The following is a 23,925-nucleotide window of genomic DNA, read 5'->3' as shown; positions in this document are numbered from 1 at the left end:
TGAACCTAGCCCACTAACTGTGGCTGCTGAAGTCATGGACCTTAGAGGAGAACCTACAACTGCCACATTCCTAAGCAAGCACAATTCCCAACTGCATTTAAATACTTGTCCTTATATCCACATGTAAGGGTGGCTTTTACCTTGCATCAAAGACATTTGTTTTTGCAATAGACAGAAACCATTACAGAAATCCACAACCAGCTTTCAATGAAGAAAACAACAGATTTTGGGATACCCATCCCAAGCTGATACATTTATAGCACAATCCCTCCACCTAAGGCTAAGGGAAACATCATGAAGAGGGGGTCATAGGATCAACATGTGTCTTCTGTATGTCACAAGGAGTTGTACCCATGAAATCATTTTTTTAATAAGTATGTACATTCTTCAATTTGTAATACATGTCTGGATATTATTCAAACTATAGTCAAGAAGTACTTAAAAAGAGTTGCTGTGATGTACCCATGAAATCTTAACAATGTGGTCATGTAGACTAGACCTGTACAATGACAGTACCAGCCAACATCCCAAAATAGATGGGGAAAAAATCTTAGAAGATGCCACCTTAGGATGAAGAGCTACAGACAGGTAATGGCTACTAAAAGAAGAATCTGTCTTCTCCAGGGACCAGCCTCCCTCAGATGGGTTTCCCATTTCTAAGTGCCCAGCCCCCAAATAATGTAAATATGAATAAAAGTAAATGGACTCATCATGTTTATTAATACACGTACGTACTACATGTAAATAATAATTAAAGAAGAGGAGAACATGAGTTTGGGAGAGAGTGGGGAAATATGGAAGAGCTGCAAAGGGAAGAGAATGGGGAAATGATGTATAAACAGTCCTAAAGTGTGAAATTCTCACCAAAAAAAATGCTTAAAAAATGAGAAGGGCAGAAAGATAGGCAGCTGAGAAGATTGAGGCTCGCCTAAGATATAGAGTGAGTTCCAGGCCAGACTAAGCTATAGTGCAAAACCTTATTTGAAAAAAATTATTTATTGATTTTGGTAAGAATGTGGAGAAAGAGGAAGCCTTATCCATTGCCGGTAAGGGTGTAAACTGGAATATCCACTATGGAAATAAAAGCTAAAAGCATAACTACCATTTGATAGGTTTTGCAATCCTAGGTATATACCTAAAGGATTCTAAGTCATCATACCTCAAAGAAACAGTTACATCTATATTTATTGCTTTATTACACATGTCAGGCCAGAAATGAAACCAGCCTAGAAGTCCATTAATAGAGGAATGATAATAGATAAAGAAAATGTGTTGTATGGACACATTGACATTTCATTCAACTATAAAGAAAAATGAGATTATTACATCTGTAGGAAAATGGATGGAACTGGAGATCATTATGTTAAGTGAAATAAGCCAGATACAGACAAATTTCCCATGTTTCCTCCCACATGTGAAGTCTTGATTTAAACTTGTAGGGGGGTGGGGTTAGAAGGAGGTCTATGAGAGGGGGAGGAAGAGGTCTAAGGGGAGGAGGGAACAAGAGAGAATAACTGAATGTATGTGACAGTAACACAGAAGGAAAGAAAAGGAAAACACTGGGAAAAGAAAAGGGAGAGCAAGGAGGTAGTGGGGTAGAAGTAGGAGATGAGTAAGACGAAAAATCTATGATATATTTGCATGAAAATACCACAATGGAACACTTGACCTTGTGTGCCCCAATAGTTAAGTACCAGCTTCATGTGACCTAGGATCATCTAGGAAGAAAGTCTCAATGAGGTATTGTCTAGATTAGGTGGTCTATCAGCATGCCTGTGGATGTTATCTTAATTACATACTTAAGATGGGAAGAGCCGCCCGTGTGTGTGTGTGTGTGTGTGTGTGTGTGTGTGTGTGTGTGTGTGAAGCCATTTGCTGGGCAGGGGATTCTGCATTGTGTAAGAGCAGAGAAGGCACGCAGAGCACTGGTACATTGTATTCTTTGCTCTTACCTCCTGATATGGATGAGATGTGGCCAGCTTCCTCAAGCTTCCATGGCGGTAACTTTCTCTGCTATCTCTGATATGATATGCTATAACCTGAACCTGTGAGCCAAAGAATCCCTTCTTCCCTAAGTTATTTTTGTCAGGGTATTTTGTCACAGCAACCAGAAGGAAAATCAAGTTGGGAATTAGAACATTAAATCTTGATTTTTGTTTTTGAAGGTAATGATGGAGGAGTAACACTAGTCCTTAGATTCCCTGACACACACCTCAAAACTGCCCATGGATTTCCTGCAGGACCAGAGGCATAGGCTACTGCAGTGCTGCACATACAAGACAGTCTCTGCATCAAGCAATCAGCAAAGATTTTGTATAAAAGGTGTTGTTGAAAGCTGTGTCTGCTTTCTACTTTTCTCCTCTGGTAAGTTGAGTTTAGACCACACGAGAGGTGACTAGGAGCCTCCTCTGCCGTGGATCACTCATCAGAACCTCAAATTTCACTACAAAATATTGGAAGGCTAGGATAAAACACAGATTCCCCACAATATTTTCTAGTGCTACTACACACCATATATTATTTTCAAACAATGTACCTGTTGGAGTATGTGCTTGTAGGTGTGTAGATGCACACTCCTTTGGGGATAATGGGGACAGAAAAAATGGAAGGAGGAAATAATGTACCCTTTCCTCATGCTGATACTCAAGTTAAGGATTCTGGATAAAGGGAACTAATATTTCTTGAATGGGAATTAGCGACCAGCCACTGCGCCTGGAGCTTTATAGAACTTTTCCCCCAGGCATCTTCCATGACCCACATGCAGATCTCATCAACACTGCCTCTCAAGTTGAGGTTCAGAGTAGTTCAAGAATATACCTACAGTCAAACATCTGGACATTGACAAATATGGCCTTTAAGCCTGGGTCCGTCTGATTTTAAACAATAGAACACCAAAGACGAAGTGGGTGCCAAAAAGGATCACAGTAAGCTGCACCCAGCTGCTGGAGAGGAGTAGAATGCCAGGGAGGACCACAAAGGTCTAAAGAGGAATGACATGCTGAGGAGGACAGTGAGCCGCCTCCTACAGCACATGCAGAGTCACAGAGCTGTGTCTTGAACACTTTTATGTATATAAAATTTCTTTTCTTTCCTTTCCTTTCATTTTCTTTTCTTTTTGTTTCTTTTCTTCCTTTCTTTTTTCTTTTTTCTTCCTTCCTTCCTTCCTTCCTTCCTTCCTTTCTTTCTTTCTTTCTTTCTTTCTTTCTTTCTTTCTTTCTTTCTTTCTTTCTCTCTTTCTTTCCTTTTGAGGCAGGGTCTCACTATATAACCCAGCTTGACCTAGGACTCATGATCCTCAGTTTCTTGAGTGCCAGGATCGTGTGTGTGTGTGTGTGTGTGTGTGTGTGTGTGTGTGTGAGAGAGAGAGAGAGAGAGAGAGAGAGAAACTCTGACTAATTTTAAAATTAATACAGAAATTTTAGAGTCCACAGTATCATACATTGTTTTAAAGCAAAAGTATTTAAAAATCAAAAGATAATTGTTAGCTGGACCCTCATATACTGCTGGCAAAATGTAAAGTAGGAAAACTGGTTTTTGAAGGCTCAAGTTCCTTTAAGCCTGTGCCCAATGACTCCCAACTTCTAGTCATGTACCAAGAGTGCTGTGACCCACGTCTATCCAACTTCCTGTGAACATCCACAGCCATCTTCCTTATCACAGTCAAAACTGGAAACTGTACCATGGAACCCAGCAACTGACAGAAAACAAAACGTGGCCATCCACACAATGGAACATGGCTCAGTCATAAAAAGAATGATGTGTTGATACACTGAATAATAAAGAAGGCCAGGGGACTAGATAACAAGTGAAAGCCAACAAGCAAGTCACATGTTGAGGATTTCCATGTGACTTGAACACATGGAATTCCATTTGCAGGCAATGTCCAGAATAGGCAAACCATGGAGTCAGAAGTAGGTTGTTGGTTGCTAGGGCCTGGATGCTGGAGGAGTGTTGGAAGAGGGGTGACAGTTAAAATGGATAAGGTCTCATTGTGGGCCTGTGAAAATGTCATAAGAGTTATTGAGGTGGTGGTGACTGCATACCTTTGTCAATGCAAAAACTGACAGTTGCACTTTAAATGAGCAAATTGTAGAGTGTGTGGACTACATGACCATGAAGGCATTATATATTTACATTTAGAAAATGGTACAGTGACAAAAAAACCAAATTATATATTTTGTATGTTCAATAAATATCAACTTAGTGATTACACCAAAGTATTTTATGACTATTTTGAAACCATTCTAGTTCATTTAAACCCAACCATCTCTTTGTGGTGTCTATTTCTCAGAAAGTGTGCTGATTTTGTACAATATAACCTGAAATGTCCCCCAGATTCAACTATCTTTGAGTTGAATGTTGGTGTTTGCTGATAACCTATAGGGTTTTACAGCACTCCTGTGCCGAGTTCCACCTATACAACACCTAACACAACAAAGTGTGTCAAAAGAGTCACCCTGATTAGCTGACAGTGCATGTGTAGCTCAGTGCTAACTGGTCCCTCACCACCCACACTAAACCAAACCCAGGCCTGCTGAAATGGTCCAGTGGGAATCAGAGCCAGCCTTAAGTGAAGATGTCACTCACAGGGCCCTGAGATGTGAAAAAAGAAGACAGGTTTTTTGTTTTGTTTTGTTTTGTTTTGTTTTGTTTTGTTCTTTACAAGAAAGCAGGTCCTGGCAACACTGATCTATTTATAGCTACATTAGAGCTCAGGCAGAACATGTGTAGGAAGAAAAATATTAATATATTCCAGAGTTCAAATGAAATATAGTATCTGTGGTCATAAAGGGGAAGGTAAATAAAATCACATAGAATTTGAGATCCAGCCGAAGAAGTGCCCTGGTGTAACTGGCTAAAGACTATCTAAGAAGAAGCTATTTGAATAACCCAAAACAGAAATAAGGTAGAGAAATATTGGGTCAAACAGCAAATAAATTGTCTTGACAGACAAGCTTCCTATGACTAGACTAGTAAACACATTAATGTAATTGTCTCTAGACCTGTCCCCCCAAAGATAGTTCTAAGCTTTCTTCGGAGAACAGAAACTTCATGAGGATACTTTAGACAAGAAGGGGTCCTGTGGCTTCAGGATGTTATAGCCATAGACTCAGATGTGTACTTTGGAAAACATGTATTTCAAGTCTCTTGAATCTCACTGCAACCAAAAACAAAATAAGCCTTGGGCATGGAGAAAGCTTGCCCAGAGGGAAAGTGAAAAAAAATCTGTAAAATACTTTTGAAGGCACAAGGACTCAATGATGTCACATGAATACCTGCCTCCCATCGCCGAGGGCTGACTCACTGCTGTTATCACAGAGCAAGGCCCATACATAGGCAAGAACCATCTTCAGTGAAATGAAACATGGCGTATGATTATGGGGTGCTCCCTATTGAGGGGAAAACTAGCACTTCTGTCTGTCATAGGGAGGAAATCTCACACATTTTTCTACCCTATTTCATTCCATGTCTGAAACACTTGTGTGCAATGAGTGCTCTGTGGATGGAGAAGTATGGGCCTACGAAACCAAGGCCCTGTAATTCCACACAAGTGGCACAATTCAACCCTGACTTCTAAATCCTGATTTTCTTGACCATATTTGCCTTTCTAAGTGGACAATTAAGAACCAGTGGAATGAAGGACTGCCTGTGTTTATTTTTTATGCATGAGTGCTCTGCCTACATGTAAGTCTGTATATCATGGGTATGTGTGGTACCCACAGAGGCCAGAAGAAGGCACTAGGGCTACTGGAATTAAAGCTTCAGAAGGTTGTAAGCTGCTGTGTGGGTGCTAGTGACTGAAGCCTGGTGTTCTGTAATAGCAAATGCTTGAAACTGCTGAGCCATCTCTCCATCTCAAAGGACTGATATTTTGATGGGGATTTTAAAAATAACTGTAAAACTAAGCCAAGTGGAGGCTGTATACCAAGAGAATAAAAAAGAATGCACCAGGGTTTGGAATGCAAGATGGTCACAACAAAGACGGCAGAGGGATATTCTAGGATAGTAGGATAGCGATGATGCATTTTATCTAGTGACAATCACCTGCAGCATCTGCCTATGATACTGTCTGCACATACAAAGAATGTATAAAAAGATAAGACCCTGGAGATTTGAGAACTGAAATCACTCTCAACATTATTCAGGTTGTATTACTCTGTAAACATTAATGCCTGGGATGCGCTCCCAGAGGGGTGACGACTTGTCATAACCAATAAAGACACAAGATGGAGAGGAAAACTCATTGTAGAGACATCGACTTTTCTCACACAATCTACAAAGACAAGACCACAATGGAAGCTGCGGTTGGCTTTGCTACTTGCCTGAGATTAGCATTTATCCATGCACCTTCCACGTGGGATTTCTGGGCAAACTTTCCAACTGTTCCTTCCCTGCCAGGCACATTGAAGTTATCTAAGCGCTCACAGCTCCTTGACGACATAAGATATTAGAAAATGAAGCCTCCCTACCCTGGAAAATCCTAACCACAGATATTATCTATTGTTTTTCTTCTTCCTGGATGGAGAACTCTGCCGTTCAAAGTGAAAAGCACGGAGAAGACCGCCCCTAAAGGCGTCTCTGACTCTGCACCCATTGCCCCACCAGCTTTGCCTGTTCCACCTGTTTCAGTGACTCCCCCGCAAATACCTGTTTCTTGGTCACAGTGCCATCCACGGGGTCCACATATTCAAAGCTGTCAGTCTTTGCAATGCTGTAAATGTGGCTTGCCACAGCAAACTGCTGGCCGATGAAGGACTTGTCTGTAACCAGGGCCTCCAGGTCCCTCATGATGTAATAAGTTGCCTTGGGCTCCAGTCCCTCGTAATCAAACCTGTTGGGGGAGAGCAGGACACAGGAAACCAAAACCCAATCAGAGGATGGGCAATTGAGTGGGCCTCTCACTATCTGGTTCCAGGAGACACAGAGGAGCACATATAATAGGTCTTGCTTTCTCCTCAAAGCCTTTCCAACGCAATCTCCACATGGCAGCCTTATAAAACTCAAATTATGTGGCTCCTTTTGTATAAGCCCCTCCCCAAACTCCTATCATGTTGAGAACAAAACACCAAGCGCAGTCTATCACACACTGTGGGATCCAAACCTGCCCTGCTTAGCTTGATCTGAACTGACTTTACTCCGTTTCACATCTCCCCCACTGCCCAGGACTCAGTAAGTATTTAATGAGGTTTAGTTTCAAGTTTAAGAAGCTGTTGAAAAGAAGCTAAGAAGACATCTGTAAAATTGATGCCACAAAGTGAGAGAATATCTCTTTCCTATCCACTGAAGATAATTAACTAAAAGAAATCAGTAGGCTATCTTAGAGACAAGCTCTGGCTCTCTAGAGTCTAGCCTGGAGCAGGAACCCACATGCTGGACAAAGACATCTCACAGAAGGTTCTGACCAAAGAAATAATTTTATTCAAATTTTACTTTTACCTACAAGATATGGGCTTAGTTAGGTCAGGTGTTCTAGCTTTATTCATAGTTTGGTTTCTGTGAATATGAGTGTATCAATTATGTGTGTCTGTGAGGGGGGCACGGAGGGAGAGAGTTGGATTGTGTTTGAAGCTATTCTAAGCTTTATTTGTTAAATAGTAGTTGAGCAAGTTAGAGATTTAAAGACTGGCAAAGCTGGGCAGTGGTGGCACATGCCCTAAATCCCAGCACTTGGGAGGCAGAGGCAGGCAGGTTTCTGAGTTTGAGGCTAGCCTAGTCTACAGAGTGAATTCCAGGACAGCCAGGGCTCTACAGAGAAACCCTGTCTTGAAAAACCAAAACAAACAAAAATTGACAAACATATTTAAGACACTATTTATGACAGTATTGGTACAGAGACAGATAGATTGATCAATGGAATAGAATTGAAGACCCAGAAATAAAACCACACACTTATAGGCACCTGATCTTTGACATAGAAGCAAAAAATATACAATGGAGGAAAAGAAAACATCTTCATGAAATGGTGCTAGTCTAACTGGAAGTTGCTATGTGGAAAAATGAAAATAGACCCATATTTGTCGCCTTGCACAAAGTCCAAGTCCAAGTAGATCAAGGACCTCAACATAAAACCAGATACCCACAATCTAATAGAAGAGAAAGTGGGAAAGAGCCTCGAACTCATTGGCCAGGGGTTGGGATTTCCTAAACAGAACTCCAATGGCTCAGGCTCTAAAATCAAGAATTGACAAGTGGGACCTCATAAATCTGCTTTGCCCCTTAGTTCTCATGCTGACACCTGACCTGCTCCTGCCACCTTGGCCTGGCTGTCAGTCCTCTCCTTCTCAATGGTCCTTAGGCTTCTTTGTGCCTGGTACACTCAAAGAGCTGGCTTGTCCGGTCCTTTCCATCTCTCTTGGAAGTACCATTCTTGAGCATCCATCCATCCACCTGGGTAGCTTCTGTTTCTCTCCTCACCTGTCACCACTGCACATTTTCTTTTGCATTGTCTTGTGGGTTCCCCCAGTCTTGCACCTCTGTTTGTTTATTTCTAGTCTGCCTTTGCCCACCCTTCAGAATGTGAGTCTAAGAAGGCCCAGACCTTCCTTCTCTCATTCTGGGCTGTTTCTGGAACTATGCGAGCAGCCTGGGATGAGGGAAGCAATGGGGGAGGGAGGGGGGACAAAAAGAGAGAGTAAAGGGAACTGAGCCCACTATAAAAATCTCTAGAGAACTTGAAAGAAATGTCACAATTGTTCCATTCAAAGAAGCCTTCTTAGCCACAAGCTATTCGAATCGAATAGTAGGGCTGGGGTGGTAATCAGAAGAAAAATAAAAAGATTGAAATTATTCTTGGCTTGTTTATTTCGGAGTTTGAAATATGATGATGCATACCACACAGCTGGCACAACACCAGGCACCAGAGCTTTAAAAACATCTGCTCATTGGTTTCTTTGGTCCACACCCCCCCCCACTTAGTCACTAATACAAAGAAATTGTCTCTCCAAACATCACATATTTGTCTCCAATTCCAGCTGGCACACCATGGCAGGGATGGGTATTTGCAAATGGAGCTGGAGGAGGGGCAGCTGAGCCCGCTTGCCTTCAGTAGGGCTTCACCTTGAGGCTCTTTGCCTTATAGAGACTATTCAGAGTGAGCTGAAAGATGGACACCCTGAATATTTGCTACAACTTTCATCAACTTGAAGGTTTTAAAGACGGTCAATAAGCATCAGAATACTTGCCAAAAGGAGGGATACGGAACGACACCATAGCCTTTTCTTCCTCCTGCACTAGGTATTTCCTCCTCAGCTTTGGGAACAAGATGACAGGAAAGTCCTTACAACACTGCCAGCAAATGTGTTTAGACGTGGGATTCCCATTAGAGATGGCCATATAAGAGGCAGGCCTAGAAGTGTGCATTTGTATGTCTAACAGTTAAGAGACTCCAGCAAGAGAACTAAACATGAATTCAAGGCCAGCCTAGCTCCAGGGTAAGATTAAAATAAAATCACACACACACACACACACACACAGCAAGGCAAGCAGAAAGAGGCAGGAAGATGGGTAAGACAGGAGAGCCTTCGAGGCAAAAGTTTGATACTTGAGAACGTTCACTAACGAGGAAGACCATGTTGAGTCTAAAGCTATGATCATGCCCAAGCATCTAACCTCGTGTTCATTTTCACACACAAATCATTCCTGAGGCCTCCCTCTCCTCTCCAGCCTGAGAGCCCTCCAGGAACCACCCCCAGCACCACACTTTTAAAAGAAACAACCTCTAAGTGGAGAACTGCTTCTGGGGCTTACCCAAAGAACATCGAGACTTTTCTCAGTTACAACTTTAATTCCAGTATTAGTGACACTGAAATTGTTTTACAATTTCATCCCCAACAAGAAAACTGTCAACTAGACATCAAATTACTTCAAAGCCCCCTCCCTCTGACTTTCTAATTGCTGGACTTGCAGGAAATATTTGTCTTTTGCTGTATCTGCTCCCTATGCCCTTCTTCTTAATCTGTGATCTTTTTAGATAGAAATTTTAAGTACGGTTCAATGTCCTGTAAGAAATCAAATCTCCATTGCATAGTATTCTCTAATATGGTATTGTTATGAAAAGAGCAATTAGCATTACAAGCTCTTGGCCACAAAACATGAAGTATATTATAAATATACTTATTATTACACCGTTTCTTCAAAACACTGGTAGGAACCTAGATCGACATCCCACGAATTATGAAGAGCACATCTCTGATTAATCTCCCTGCTAGCTGGCAAGCACAGTGAATTTTTATCGGGTTGGAATCTTTATAATATCTTTATACAACAGAAGAATTTCTCATACCAACTAGTCTTTGAATATAAATTAAACAAATATATAAGTAAAATTCCCCAAGAATGAGAGGGGTGTGGCCCATGTTAGAAATATTGATGAACAAGACAAGATCCTACCATAAAATTTCTGTTTTATGACTAAATAAATAATATGCTGGTTTATTTAGTGTTACATTCTTAGTTGTCATAACTAGCCAGGCATCAAAGCTATTATGACTATTGTCTGGCTTTCCCAGAACATTGCAGTCCCTTAGAGTTTAATAAGCACCATCCTGGTCTTCCTTATTCTCTGGTATTTATCTAAGTAAATGGCTGCTCCAAAGAAGAAACAACCACCATATAAGGGAAACATCTAACGCTCTTTGCCCCTCAAGCCCTTGAAACTCAACTGAACACCCCAAACTGATAACTCCAAACAAGCAAAGCAGAATGAGCCACAGAATGAACCATGATCTCTGCTTTAACACGTGGAGTCTGAGGCTAACCCAGATATAGTTGCCCATAGTCAACAATTCTTCTATGCCACCTTTCCCCTAAGCATGGCTTGGCATGAGATGCACACACCTGGCACCTGGTACACATAGCTAGGTAGCAAAACCTGGAAGGTCCCTACTCTTTCTTACTTCACCAACAGGACATAGGTAGACCACCTATCCTGAGTTCTGGCTGACCATTCTTTTGTTTGCTTCTTCGGAGGTACTATTTTCCTTCTCTGCATCTCTTTTCATAAGGCTAAGCGTCTAGCAAAAAATGAGGTTTCTGAACCATGTGGGTCATGCAAAGAGCCCCAGCTCAGCCGTGTTAGAACCCTCCTAATGTGTGGAGATTAGTCCCAGGTTAGAAGAAGATTCCAAAGCCACCAAACTATGGACTTCTGTGTCTGCCCACTCCTTAGAAAGATGGCTGTGGGACAAACAAGAAATATGTCTGCTTTGACTGCAGGACTCACAGCTCTGGTGGATCGTAAGAGATGGCTCAAAGCTCCGCATTTTTATACTCTCTTGGCATGACCACTCATTTTACCTTATAGTTTCTATGAAAAGATTAGAGAGGGACATCTCCAGGGCAAGTACAATCTGTTCTTTAATAGCCTTGACACACTCTCAAGTAGCCAGGGTCTTCCAGTCCCTCAGATGCTTCTAAAAGATGCTTGCTCCTCAAATTCTAGCCCACCAGTTTTAGAAAGCATCTCTAAGTGTAGTTCTCAAGTCACATGCAGAGACCCTAACCCTGCTCACCTGCAGTAGTAGTGGCGGCCATATTTGGCCCAATGATCTCTAACAATTTCCTCCACACTCTGTTTCCGGGCAGCAATGATGGACAGCCAGACCAAGACAGCCCAGAGGCCATCTTTCTCTCGGAGGTGATCAGACCCTAAGGCAAAAAGAGAGATTCTGTTGAGAGTTCTCTCCTGGGGAAAAGCAAAGAGAGCTTTTAGCAATTTGGAGATATATTGAAATGGATGTATATATTGACCCACTATGCAGCCTTGGTATATTATAATATACTTGGCTTTTTCACTTTAAAATATGTAACTGAAATTCAAATAGTAACAAAAAATACAATAAAAATCCTAACAGTTGTTGAAGGAATTGAAGACCCAAAATGAAATAATGTTACCATTTACTCTTTATTTTATTCAGTAAATAATTGACAACTCCTATAATCATCTACGCATTTCCATATATCCTGAGAATAGAGGAGTAAGGAAGTAAGTTCTTTACTCACAGGCTGAATTCAAGTATATGGGGCAGGCAAGAATAAAACAGACAGAAGAATATGACTCATGAAACAGAGACAGATGCTTTGAAGAAATTAGAGTAGATGCTGATATTAGCAGGCAGCAATAAAGGTAGTGGTTTACCCAGAAGACACATCCTTCTGTAACTTATGGCTGTGGGTTTATTTAAAGAAAATGGTCCTTGCAGATGTCATTAAGTCAGGGGTCTTGAAATAAGGTCATCCTGGACTTAGGTGGGTCCTAAGTCCAAAAATACATGGAAAAGAAGGCATATAGCCCCAGGCTGCATAGGACGCAGTACCTGGAATTATACTGCTGTTATCTTAGAAGCACACAGAGGCACCTGAAACTGAAGATACAAGAAGGGAGTCTATACCATAGTCCTCAGTGGAAGCACCGCCCTGACAGCACCTTCATGTTGGATGCCTGGAGTCTGGGACGGGGAGGGAGTACATTTCCCCCATGCAAACCAACCAGCTTGTGCTCAACAGTTATGGCAACCCTAGAGACCAGCACAGTTGTGAGGGTCCAGCTCAAGGAGTTGATCACACCTGAGAATGAGACAGTGGGGATGAGGAAATGCACACAGACATCTGGAGAAGGAGGCATCCAAGCCAACAGAGAGCAACCCCACAGTCTTAGAGGCAGGGTTGAAAAGGGAAGCATTTTTCATACAAATAACTCATGCAGCCTAATGGGGAGTCCGCTGTGCTGCACGCCCCCAGAGGCTTGTGCTGCAGGTACATTTAATGCCTGTCTCTTGGTCAGGAATGAGGATCCCAAGAAACCTCTCTGTTACTTGCCAGGTGTGGAACATCATTTAGAAGTTACTAATCTTTCCTGGCCTCATTGTCTCATCCGTAATAGGACACTATCCCCAATCTTGTGATCCTGTAACAATCTAATCAAGTTCAGAAGGCAGACTCTAGGGTGGTGATGCATGCCTGATTTCCCAGCTACTCAGGAAGCTGAGGCAGCATTGGAAGTTCAAAATCAGCCTGGGGAACATAGTAAGCCACTGTCTTTTAAAAGGTAGTGAAGGGAGGAAGATACATTCTAGAAGCGTGTTTATATCCTTCCTTACCCACTCATTTCTGTTTGCTATACTTGCCTAGAACCCAGTAATAATACAGCCTTTCTACAGCTTCTTCTGGAACTGGTACACTAAATATCCCTAAGTATTTGGAAGTGACTGAGATATCTCAATGGTTGTGGCTGGGGGTTAATTCTCATAAGGTACCTACAACACTGATTCCTCAATACTTGCTTTAAAACACATCATTCTGTTACTAACACGAGCTTCTTTCTTCTTCTTCCTCAGACTCTGGCAATAGCAACATCTTATGAATTGAGACTGGGACCAGAAGTGGACCATCTCTTATGGTAATCATGGCAGCAACAATGGACAAGCTCACTCTGATTTTAAGGTGACAAAATAGACATAGAAAAATCAACAAAGCAGACTCATGTCATGGAAACCTTAAAACCTTAAAAATGGGACAAAAATGGTTCCTCAGTTAAACATCTGTGCAGACTAAAGCTGAAAGTACAGACTATTTGTTTACCATTGTTGTTGTACCGAGAGTACTGAATGTTAAGTATGCTCTCTCAAGGAGAAAAACATGCAACCAGAGAAGGCAGCAAAATAATTTACATCAACAGGAAAGAGAGTCAACATTTTAGTCTCTAGTTCTTAACACACACTGATCAATGGTCTACCAGTGACACTGTTGGGTGTCCCACTGTGGTTGGTTCCAGCTTAAGAAGACCCTGGGCATTAATCATCACACCATAAAGAGACTTGTCTCAGCCAGTAAGTTCTTTATGCTGCTAAAAAAAAAAAAAAAAAAAAGGAAGAAATTTGGAAGACTCAGGGTTAGCAGTATGGCCAGCTGCCAAAATAACAAGCCAAGGAAACCCAGCCCAGTGCAATCATCTCAAATCCTCTTGTCCTTTTATAGCCGAGGGGGAAAGTCACTTTTACTTACTGGCTGGAGAAAAGTACCCTTTTGCCTGAAACAAGGGCTTTGCATACCTTGGATCTCCATCTGGATCACATTACCAGAGATAGAACCATTAGATGCTATTAAGTCCTTAAGATAAGATGTCAGAATTTAGTGACACGGAGACACAGAGTTCTTTCAGATGGATAAAACCCCTGGTCACTTGCAGATAATGCCTAGGAAATTTGTGAGCTGGCCTGGACATCTTTGCCAGCAGGGCCAATGGTTGCCAAGAGTCATAAGAGGCTGATGATCCCATGAAGTTCCCTGTGCTCTCTAGTTCATTGAAGAAGTGAGAGAGACAAGACATGATGCTGCAGTTATTCGGATGTTTCCGTTGGATGATCACAGTGCTTGATGGGGTGGAGTCCTCTAATACACCTTCAAGGCAAGTGAACTCCAGTGCCCTATCCGCAGCAGGTAAGTTGCATAAGGATATGAACATACAAAGAACCAAGTCATTTACTCAAAGCCTATTATGAACAGGGGGAAATGTACACACACACACACACACACACACATGCACATGCACACTAGATAGATAGATAGATAGATAGATAGATAGATAGATAGATAGATAGATAGATAGATAGATAATAACCTGCATACTGTAAAATGTTTTCAGGATTCACTGAGAGTACTCCCGATAGACAGCTGTGAGAAAGGCACACACAAGCACTTTGCATTTGAGGCCAGTGAGCCATAAACCACACCCCAAACCAGCAACTGTCAAGAGGGAAATAATGAGGGGCCAGCAAACATCTGAACAAATGTTCAGTCTCACTATGGTCAAAGAAAAGCCAATAGGACGGGGCAGCATTCGCAGGCTATCACACTAGCCAATGTTGGCTTAAAAAGAAACTGTCCTAGCAACAACAAAAAAACATCAGTGTAGAGGAAGGCAGCCTGATCCAGTCATTGATGATAATGATCAAAAGCCTTAACACGCTGGTAGCCTTTGGGCTCTGCTGTTCTCTTTCTAATCCTTTACCCTCCTAGACATTCACTCACAGAAATAACTTAGAGGGAAAAATTACAAACATAGGTATCAATTGTTGAACAACAGAGTCATTGTGAAAAAGCTGAAGGAAAACCTCTCACGGAAACAAAATATTAAACAAGAGTCTTTAGGAACTCGGTGATGCTCATGCAAATTTAATAACTGGAAAATGGTTTAATAAAAATAATATGGAGCACATTTTTGCAGGAAACATATGGATGCATATGGGGCACAGGTGGACAACAGAATTTCTAGCAACAGTTCTGTAACTCTGCAAATGGGAGGGTGGTGGTAGCTTTCCTTCTCTGCCCCTTGCTTTATTTCTACACTAAACACATGAGTATTTTCAAAACTTATATTTTTAAATTTGCCAATGATACTTAAAAATTTAGATTTAAAACATATGTGTTCCAGGATGTTGTGTGGTTAGATTCATCCAGTACACGGCACTTTGAGATAGGCTTCTTTACCTCTGTAATGTGCCTGACTGTGTCCTTCCTGTGTTTTCATAGTTGGAGGGCTTACCTTGGGGGCACTGAGGAACACAATAAACAAATTATTGCAAATTAATAAAACATCACACATGTATATTGATACTGAGTCAAATCTGCACTGAACCACAAGAATCGTGAATCTCAGTATTATTACTAAGTTATACAGAACCATTTCTGAGCTTGGTTGCTCTAGCTTCTGGCTGATCCTTTAGCCAAAGCCTACCATTCAGTTGGGACAAAGCAAGGAGAATTTAGTCCTAACTTGGAGTCTAGAAGTATCCCTGAGCTTCCTTTCTTCTATCCCAGTCATCCTGACAAAAGCCCATGAACCTTCATCTGCCCAGCCTGCACCACAGCCATCGTGCCAGAGCCCACAAGCCTGCAGGAGGCACAGTTCTATCCCGCCAGACTCCAGCAAAAGGCAGCACAAAGGGGGGATCTATTTTCTTGTCAGAGATATCACTGATCCCTCTTTACTCCAATCTGACCTGGAAATTTTTCAAGCTTTAGAACCACATTCCTTGGGCCTGTGTGAGCTCTCGGTGGGTGAAAGCATTACCACAGAAGTCTGATGGCCTGAACATGAGCCCTAGAACCCACAGTGGAAGGGAAGAACCAGTTCCCAAAAGTTGATCTTTGACCTCCACACACATGTGCCCTCCCCCATTATATATGCGCACACAATTGTCACCAATATTATCATCACCACAAAATCCCGAGATGACAGGTGACATGTACACCCATACAAGTACACATATATATAAATGTCACAGTGGCTCTGAAAGCAGAATTCCAGGCTGAGTGAGGTCCCTTCTAAGATAACACTGCGGCACCAGGCACAAGTCTCAGCCATTCCGTACATCTCTCCTAAGACTTACAATTTGACAGCCCTTTATTATAGGCAAGGGATGGAGTCAAGATATGAGGTCACACACCTATTCAATAACAAAGAGATTTGAATCTGGGCAGCTTGGCTCCAAAACTGTACAGAGCCATATTGGGGCAGTCATGCACGAGGTTTGAGTTTGACTTTAGTCAAGGACAATCCCTGGCTTCGGGCAGGAATCTGCCTGTAGGACATAATAGGAAGTAGGTTAAAGCAGGAATTTTTTTCCTAGGGTGGAGAAGCTCAGTGAAGGTTAAGTTCATTGTTCCTCCAGGTCTAGGAATTCCTGAATTAAGCAGGTGACCCACCCAGCTGCCGGAGCAGTCAAGATGAGGACCTCCAAGAGAAGCTAGACAACTTCCACCGGAACTCAGCCTAGAGTCTGGGGGGAAGGGTTTGCCCAAACTGTTAAAAGGTCTGGAGCCATTAAAGTTTCTGGCCTCGATCAGTGAGCATTGTCCTGGCCTTACTTCTTTTCGCACCTTCCCTATCCATCCCTCAGCTTCTGTTCCAGCTACCCACTTCAACTGCAGGCAGCTATGGAACACAACACAAAACCTATTCAGACTTGCTGACTCCTGGAGTAGCTCAGTGAAGAGAGCACCCAGAAGAGAGCAGGTGGAGTCACCACGTGGTCGGAGGGGAGCTCAGCCACCTAAGGACCAGAGGGATGACTTGCAGTCCTTCCTCTTCACTCTCCACATCTTAGGAGCTTCTAGCTGCTTGCTTCTAATTCTCATTCAGCTGTGGCGAAACTCTCTCCATCTTCGTATCATCTTCCCAAGACAGAGATATTTATTTTCTTTAAACAGCAGGACCATGAATCAAAGCCAGGGGATCAGCATCCCTTTCGGATAGACTGCAGAGCCTACCAAAGAATGGTGCTACAATTCTTGTCCATTTTTCAAACTAATTATATTCAGCTCTCTCACATCTGCTAGAAAAGGAAGGCTCGCTAAAAATGGTCACTATATGATTGGTTTTTGTATGTGTTATACATAATGTATAGCATGTATTCTATGCTAAAAATAAGCACTCTGAAATGTACAGATGCTCATTTGTGGGAGATCAAAGCTCACCTGCCTGGAATAGAGTCAGCACTTGCTCTGAGTTCAGAAAGGCCACATGGCAGCAGCAGCTGCCCCCACATCCTCTGCACTGTGGGCTCCATGGTTCTTGATAAGTAAGAGTTGTAGTCATAGACAAACAGTATGCAACCTACAATGCTACTAATGATATTTCATACAACATAATCTAGCTAATCTGATGATCCTGGCAGACTCTACAGGAGAAAGTCGGACATCTGAAACTTCTCCCCAGTGTATCCCCGAAAGAAATGAATGAAATGTTTGCTGAACAAATAAATGACCAGGCATGGACCACTAGCTTCATCCTAAAAGTAAGGCTAACCAGAGCAAGTTAACCTGTCCCAATGGGGGAAACTCTATAAGTCATCTGCCTGAAAAGATCTATCTCATATGTGAGAAGACACAGGAGCAGAGAAGCAAAACTGTTCCTCCAGGTCAACAGAAACTCATAGCAGGGGTGGCAAGGCAGGAGCCAGCTCCGTCAGATCCTGGTGCTGTGCCATCTGTAGGTCACCATCCTACAAGTTATGTAGAGTCAAAATATGTACAAAATAACAATAATAGTAATAAGACCTTGGGAACAGACTTACTAACATCACTGGAACATCAGGGGCAGGTGTTGGAGAACCTGGAAGATTGAGTTTGAGTCCTCGTTTGATCAAGATGACTTTAGGCAGAGGCTTGACTCTCCCTAAACTATAGTGATTTCATCTACAAAACAGGGACTATAATCATCCCTTTCTTTTTCAGGGTAGAGAATAAAGGACTGGGGTGCGAGGCATTGTGTCTATTGCTTAAGTAACACACACTATTTTATTAACTCATTCCTAGTCAATTTACCCTCCAGGCCAAAGAATGGAGCATGTTAGGTTTCATGGGATTAACTGAGTGGTCAATGGAACAGGTCCCAAGAAAACCCCACGGAAAGGGGTCGTGTAATGGAGACATTCTTCCCACACTGAGGATTTTTTTTCCCAACACAGCGGGTGGTGGCTCCTAGAGAATGCAGAAAATAGTTTCAATTTTCAACTTTACAAGGAGGCTCTTGGGAATGTCAATCACAGCACCTCTACGCTCTGCCCAACCTAGATTAAATTGCACATAGCCCATTTCTTGAAGTCCTGTGCAGAAACCCTTCTCTCAGCCCTGATAATGCTGTCATCACAACAGCTCACCCCTTCTGCAACCTAGCCAAATTTACAAGCACTGGCCACAGGGAAGAAAAATCACTGTACTTGATCGTCTGAAACTCAGAGATACACCAACCTCTTTCTTTTTCCTGCTGATCAGGTGGAACTGAAAGCAGACAAATGTGAAGTTAGGACCCCTTGGAAGGCAACAAACAGAAGTTTTCCTTCACCTAGAGAAATAGAAACAGTTGGACAAATATGGGAGAGCTAAGCCTCTTTAGGATTTGTGTCATAGCACTGGCTGTGAACCTAGTCTTGAGTTAAAAATGTGTGTACGTCACAGGCAGTAAGAGTAGAAACTAAGGAGAATGACCTGAAAGGGTAATGAACTACTGGGGGAGATAAAATTTCATCACACAAAATAACCAAAGAGTAAATCAGTAACGCAAAGCACAAAGCAAGAGATCACAGAGTGACTTACTGAAAACACTGTGGTTCAGTCACACCAAGAACATTGCAAGAGCTGGAACCAGCCCAATGTTAAGCAAAGCCATACCCAAGTTAGTATCAGGACCCACATGGGAAATAAACAAGTTAATGGTACAAATTACCAATACTTTAAAATCTGGCCATTAGTATGGGTTTCAGAAGGGGAAATCTCTCAAGTGGAGCTTTATTAGCTAAGAATGTGTGCTGGTAATAAGAAAAGAAACATTAAAACTTTCTTTTATAATTTTGTGTAAGTTTGTTTTATCATTCCTTGTAACTAGGCTACATGATCTTTTTTCTCCTCTATAGACCCTATAAACAATTACTCTGGATCAAAGAATGAGGTCTCAAGAAGACAGACATGGCCCCTGTCTTCAGCATATTTACAATACCCACATGACAGAGATATCCAGCAGACCTCAGGAAATCAAAAGGATATTGAAGACTCTGTGGCAAGACAAGCCACTGGCCTCTTTCTATTTTGCTAAAATCTGAGACAGAAAACCTATTGGCTTAAGAATATAATACTGTACCCAGGAATTCACAGGGGGGAAATCTGGAGGGACAATTTGGCTAAGTGTGTTACTGTCAGGGGAGCTGTATGTAATTCCAAATTTTCAGAAAGAGATGGATGCATAAGGAACTTAGGAATGCCGTGACTCAGTCAAACAAATGAAAAAACAAAGCTATTTTTATAGAAAATTCAACACAGGATTCTTGCTTAGAAATAATCAATATTGTCATGCTGCATGGGGTGTTGTTGTTGTTGTTGTTGTTGTTGATGATGATGATGATATACTACTGATTGCTGGTGGTCAGGCTTAGAGATCTTTCACACAAAGGGCAGTTCTTCAGCATGGCTTGCAATGGGACAGGCTCACAAACTCTGGGCCAGGACAGTTCATGTGCTCTCAAAACGTCATGGCCTCTTAGAATGCTGATGCTTTGTTTTAAGATTTATTTATTTATTTTATGGATATGAGTGCTCTATCTGCATGTACACCTACATGCCAGAATGGGGCATGAGAACTCATTATAGATGGTTATGAGCCACCATGTGGGTGCTGGGAATTGAACTTAGGACCTCTGGAGAAACAGCCAGTACTCTTAACTGTTGAAACATCTTTTCAGCCCCCTAGAATGCTGATGGTAATAATGAAAACTGGATGAACATTTTCAACAATCCAAAACAATTTTCTCCCAAGTTTTAGGGTTTTTTTTTAAATTCCTAATTTTAGTATATTAGTACATTCTGTTTGTGTTTGGAATAAGCCCAGATTCCTTTAAAATTGGAAGAAGCAGCTCAAATGCCATTCATATGAATAGTTCTCTGTTTGATGGAGTATGTACAAAATGCTCCTCACCGCAGCAAAGCAGCTTTCCAGATCCTTCCAGGACATGCATGGACACCTGGTCCTAGCACCAAAGGTGGCTTGGCTTCTATCAGCCAGTTTCTTTGATGGAGCAATGAATGCAGGTTCTCACTGCCTGAGACCTACATCTTCTCACACAAGAGAAGCCTGAACGCAGATCTGTTCACCAGCTTGCTAGCCTGGCACACTCTGGGAAACAGAGATGCCAGCAGGAACATTTCTATTCAGGATGTATCTTGTTCCTTAGGACTTACCCCTGGGCAAAGTCTTGGCATCCTTGAGCTGAGAGAGAGTCTTCTTTCCAAGCTTTCTTGGCACCGTGTTGTACATTCTTGGTTGGTACACAATTCCATGCCCCAGGGACACTGGCAAAAGCTTCTACTTTGGAAAGCTGAAGTATACTTCAGAAACCTCTCTGAATATTTCTATCTCTCCATGTCTCTTCCTGTGATTAACTATTGATTCTGAAAACCATATTCTAACATAGATAGATATCTCCTGTGATGGACCAGTATTTATGAGTTGTAAATAGGGGTCATAGAAGTTCCTTGGTTGGCCTGCAGCGTCAAAGGAGGGTCCTGGATATTAGTCACAAACCTTCTATTCCCGTGCCCTTGTTCTGCTTAGTTCAACCCAATGTGGAATCCCACACATACACTTTCTCCCAGTCATGATGCAAATCAGAAACACTGATAGTCTTCTTTGTTCTTGGATGTACACCAGAACTATTTAAACATATATTTTTTTTCAAAATGCAAAGCCCCAGACACCATTTTGAATTACTTTCAGTAATTCAAATATATGTATATGTACACATATATGTACACACATACACACACACACACACACACACACACACACACACACGCATGCACAAGCACATGCATGTACAGGATAGAAGTTACACACAAAATCAACCACACTCCCCTGTGATTCTTGCACAGCCAGATCACAGCTTTTCTAAGACCTGGTATTAAGGAAGCCTGACAGAAGAGCTTCCTTCCCTACATTCAATGCCCTGATCCTTCAGGCACTAGAGTGGCTGCATGGACTGTGTCAGAGGCAGAAGGAATCAGTATGTTCATGGAAAGACTGACAAGCACGGTAGAAGCAGTGTGCACCAAAGAGCCAAAGAACTGCCTTTTAGTTCTGCAAGATTTAATGAAAATGAAGACCTTTTCCAGGCTCGGGTGCCCTGGGAGACCCATTTCACTATTCCTTGGGCTCAGAGCTCCATCTATCAAAGTAGGCTAATATTTTAACCTGCCAAAATGGCAGAAGATATAACAATTTTAAAGCCCTTGACATGAAAAAAAAAAAAAGGTCTCCTGTGTTTCTTGAAAGGAAAATGACAGACAACTCCAAAAGCAAAAAGCCTCTTAAAATCCGCATCCAGTTGAGCCTTTATGTTGCAGTCAGCATCTCTATCTCAAAACAAAGCTTGCCGAAAGCATCTGCAGGCTGACCTCCCCACACACGCTGCATGTGGCTTTCCACGGCCAGCTAGCTGAGAGGCATCTGCTTGGGGCTCAACATCTAAGGCAATAGGGGCTTCAGCCACTCCTTTCTCATGATATCTCCAGTCCTGTCTCTGGGAACGCTCTCCTTTACTTGACCCCATGTTCAGGAGTAGCAAATGGTCGAACTCAGCCCTCTGGGCAAAGTCAGGATTCATGCTTGTGTCTATGACTAACACTTTTTAGGAAGGCAACCGTGCTGGTTTGTTTATTTATTATCTATGGCTGCTTTGTGCTACGGTCATAGAGCTAAGTAATGTCAACAGAGACTCCATAAGGCCTTATGGTTGGTAAAGCCTAACATATTTACTATCTTGCCTTTTACGGAAAGTTTTGTGATTCTTGCCGAAGATGCTCTCAGATATTTTCACCACAATCTACAATAAGGGCAGTTTACCACGAGAAAATACATGTGCATGTGTATACTTATATATACACAGAAATTTTGGCAAGCAACATTTGAACTGCATTGCTTTTTCACAGTTTCTATTCATTAAAGCAATTGGTGATATTATATTAATCTCATGATCCATATTTGAAAAACACTACTCTAGATGAGTGGGAAATTGACTACTTAGAAAACATGTCCCTGTTCTCCCACCTCCATTGGCTTTCTGACATGATGCCATCTGGCAGGGCTTTGGTCTCTCATGTCTATGTTTAAACATCCTCTCTATTCTTCAAGCACAGTCTCACCTCCCATCTCTTTCAAAAAGCATGCTTTAAATTTTCAGCCTAATGCATTTTCTCCTTATCACATCTTCTAAAGTATCTCATCTTCTATAGCCTGCAAAGGCTTTGTAGATATCTTAAGGATATGGTCTTCATCACTTTATACTCAACAGATCAGCCAATATAATGTTTTATAACTGGGAAACAATTCATAAATGTTTATTAAGTTGAAATATGTATTAAGTTGTCCTAGTTGTCTTTCTATTGTGGTGATAAAATGCTAACCAAAAATCAACTTAAGAGGGATAGACTTTATTCATCTTACATCCTCCAGGTCAGAATCTGTCACTGAGAGAAGTCAGAGCCAAAACTCAAGACAGGAACCTGGAGGCAGAAACTGAAGTAGAGACTGCAGAGAAACACTGAGTTTTGATTTGTTCAACTCCTTTCTTATACAGCTGAGGTCTGCCTATATAGGGATGGCACCACCCACAGTGGACTGGGACCTCCTATATCAACTAGCAATTGACAAAATGTTCCACAGATATATCTTCAGGCCTATATGATTAAAGCAATTCTTCAGTTAAGGTTTATTCTTCCCATATGACTTTAGGTTTATGTCAAGTTGGCAGAAACTAGTTATCACATAAAGGTATGGCATGGCTTATCTATGTAATATCTTATCCTCTTAATTATAAAGAAGTTATAAAGCACACGGTACATTGCAAACATTCTGTAAATGTGTATGAAAATAGAGGAGAAGGCATTACTGGAACACAGTCCATTCCAGTTTCTGTATTAGCAACTGAGCAGAATTATATTACTACATGTAACAAAAGAATTCTGATCTTTTCTTTTTTGTATCAATATCTCTGATGGAAGCACACAGAACTCCAGAGGAAGGAGAAAAGAGTTCTGTTAGGCGTCCACAGAAAAGGACTTACCAGCCATGGCTCTACCAAGCAGAACTGTCAACAACCCATTTAAATCCAGACAGTCATATTTGAGAAAGTTTGCTATGGTCTCTTTCTGTCCAAGGGTAATAAAGAGCACGCTAGCCTTTCTGAGATGTTAATGGTAATGCTACTGGAATATAATTCATTTTGACAAGAGAAGAAAGTATCCCAAGAAGAAGGTTTCTTTATGAACTTGGCCTAAAAGACTACCATTATGACCATGTAAAGTGGTTTTATTGCAGTCTGTTTAAGCATTGCCAAATAGGACTTATTCTTAGTAATTCAAGTATAGTTTGATATTGGG

At 41.7% G+C, this 23,925-nt stretch overlaps 1 protein-coding gene across 1 annotated transcript in view; it reads right to left on the bottom strand.

Moving 5' to 3' along the window:
- The window catches only part of Pgm5 (phosphoglucomutase 5), a 193,203-nt gene that overhangs the window by 43,322 nt on the left and 125,956 nt on the right, over positions 1-23,925 (bottom strand). Inside the window, exons 8-9 of the mRNA XM_052188060.1 lie at positions 11,511-11,646; positions 6,649-6,832 (exon numbers count right to left, since the gene is read on the bottom strand). Coding sequence (XP_052044020.1) covers positions 6,649-6,832; positions 11,511-11,646 — 320 coding nt within the window. The remainder of the gene's footprint in view (positions 1-6,648; positions 6,833-11,510; positions 11,647-23,925) is intronic.

Source organism: Apodemus sylvaticus, chromosome 1 (genome assembly GCF_947179515.1).
Source record: "Apodemus sylvaticus chromosome 1, mApoSyl1.1, whole genome shotgun sequence".
Lineage (NCBI taxonomy): Eukaryota > Metazoa > Chordata > Mammalia > Rodentia > Muridae > Apodemus > Apodemus sylvaticus.
The sequence above is the reverse complement of the archived record's forward strand: the minus strand, read 5'-3'. Positions and strand labels throughout refer to the sequence as shown.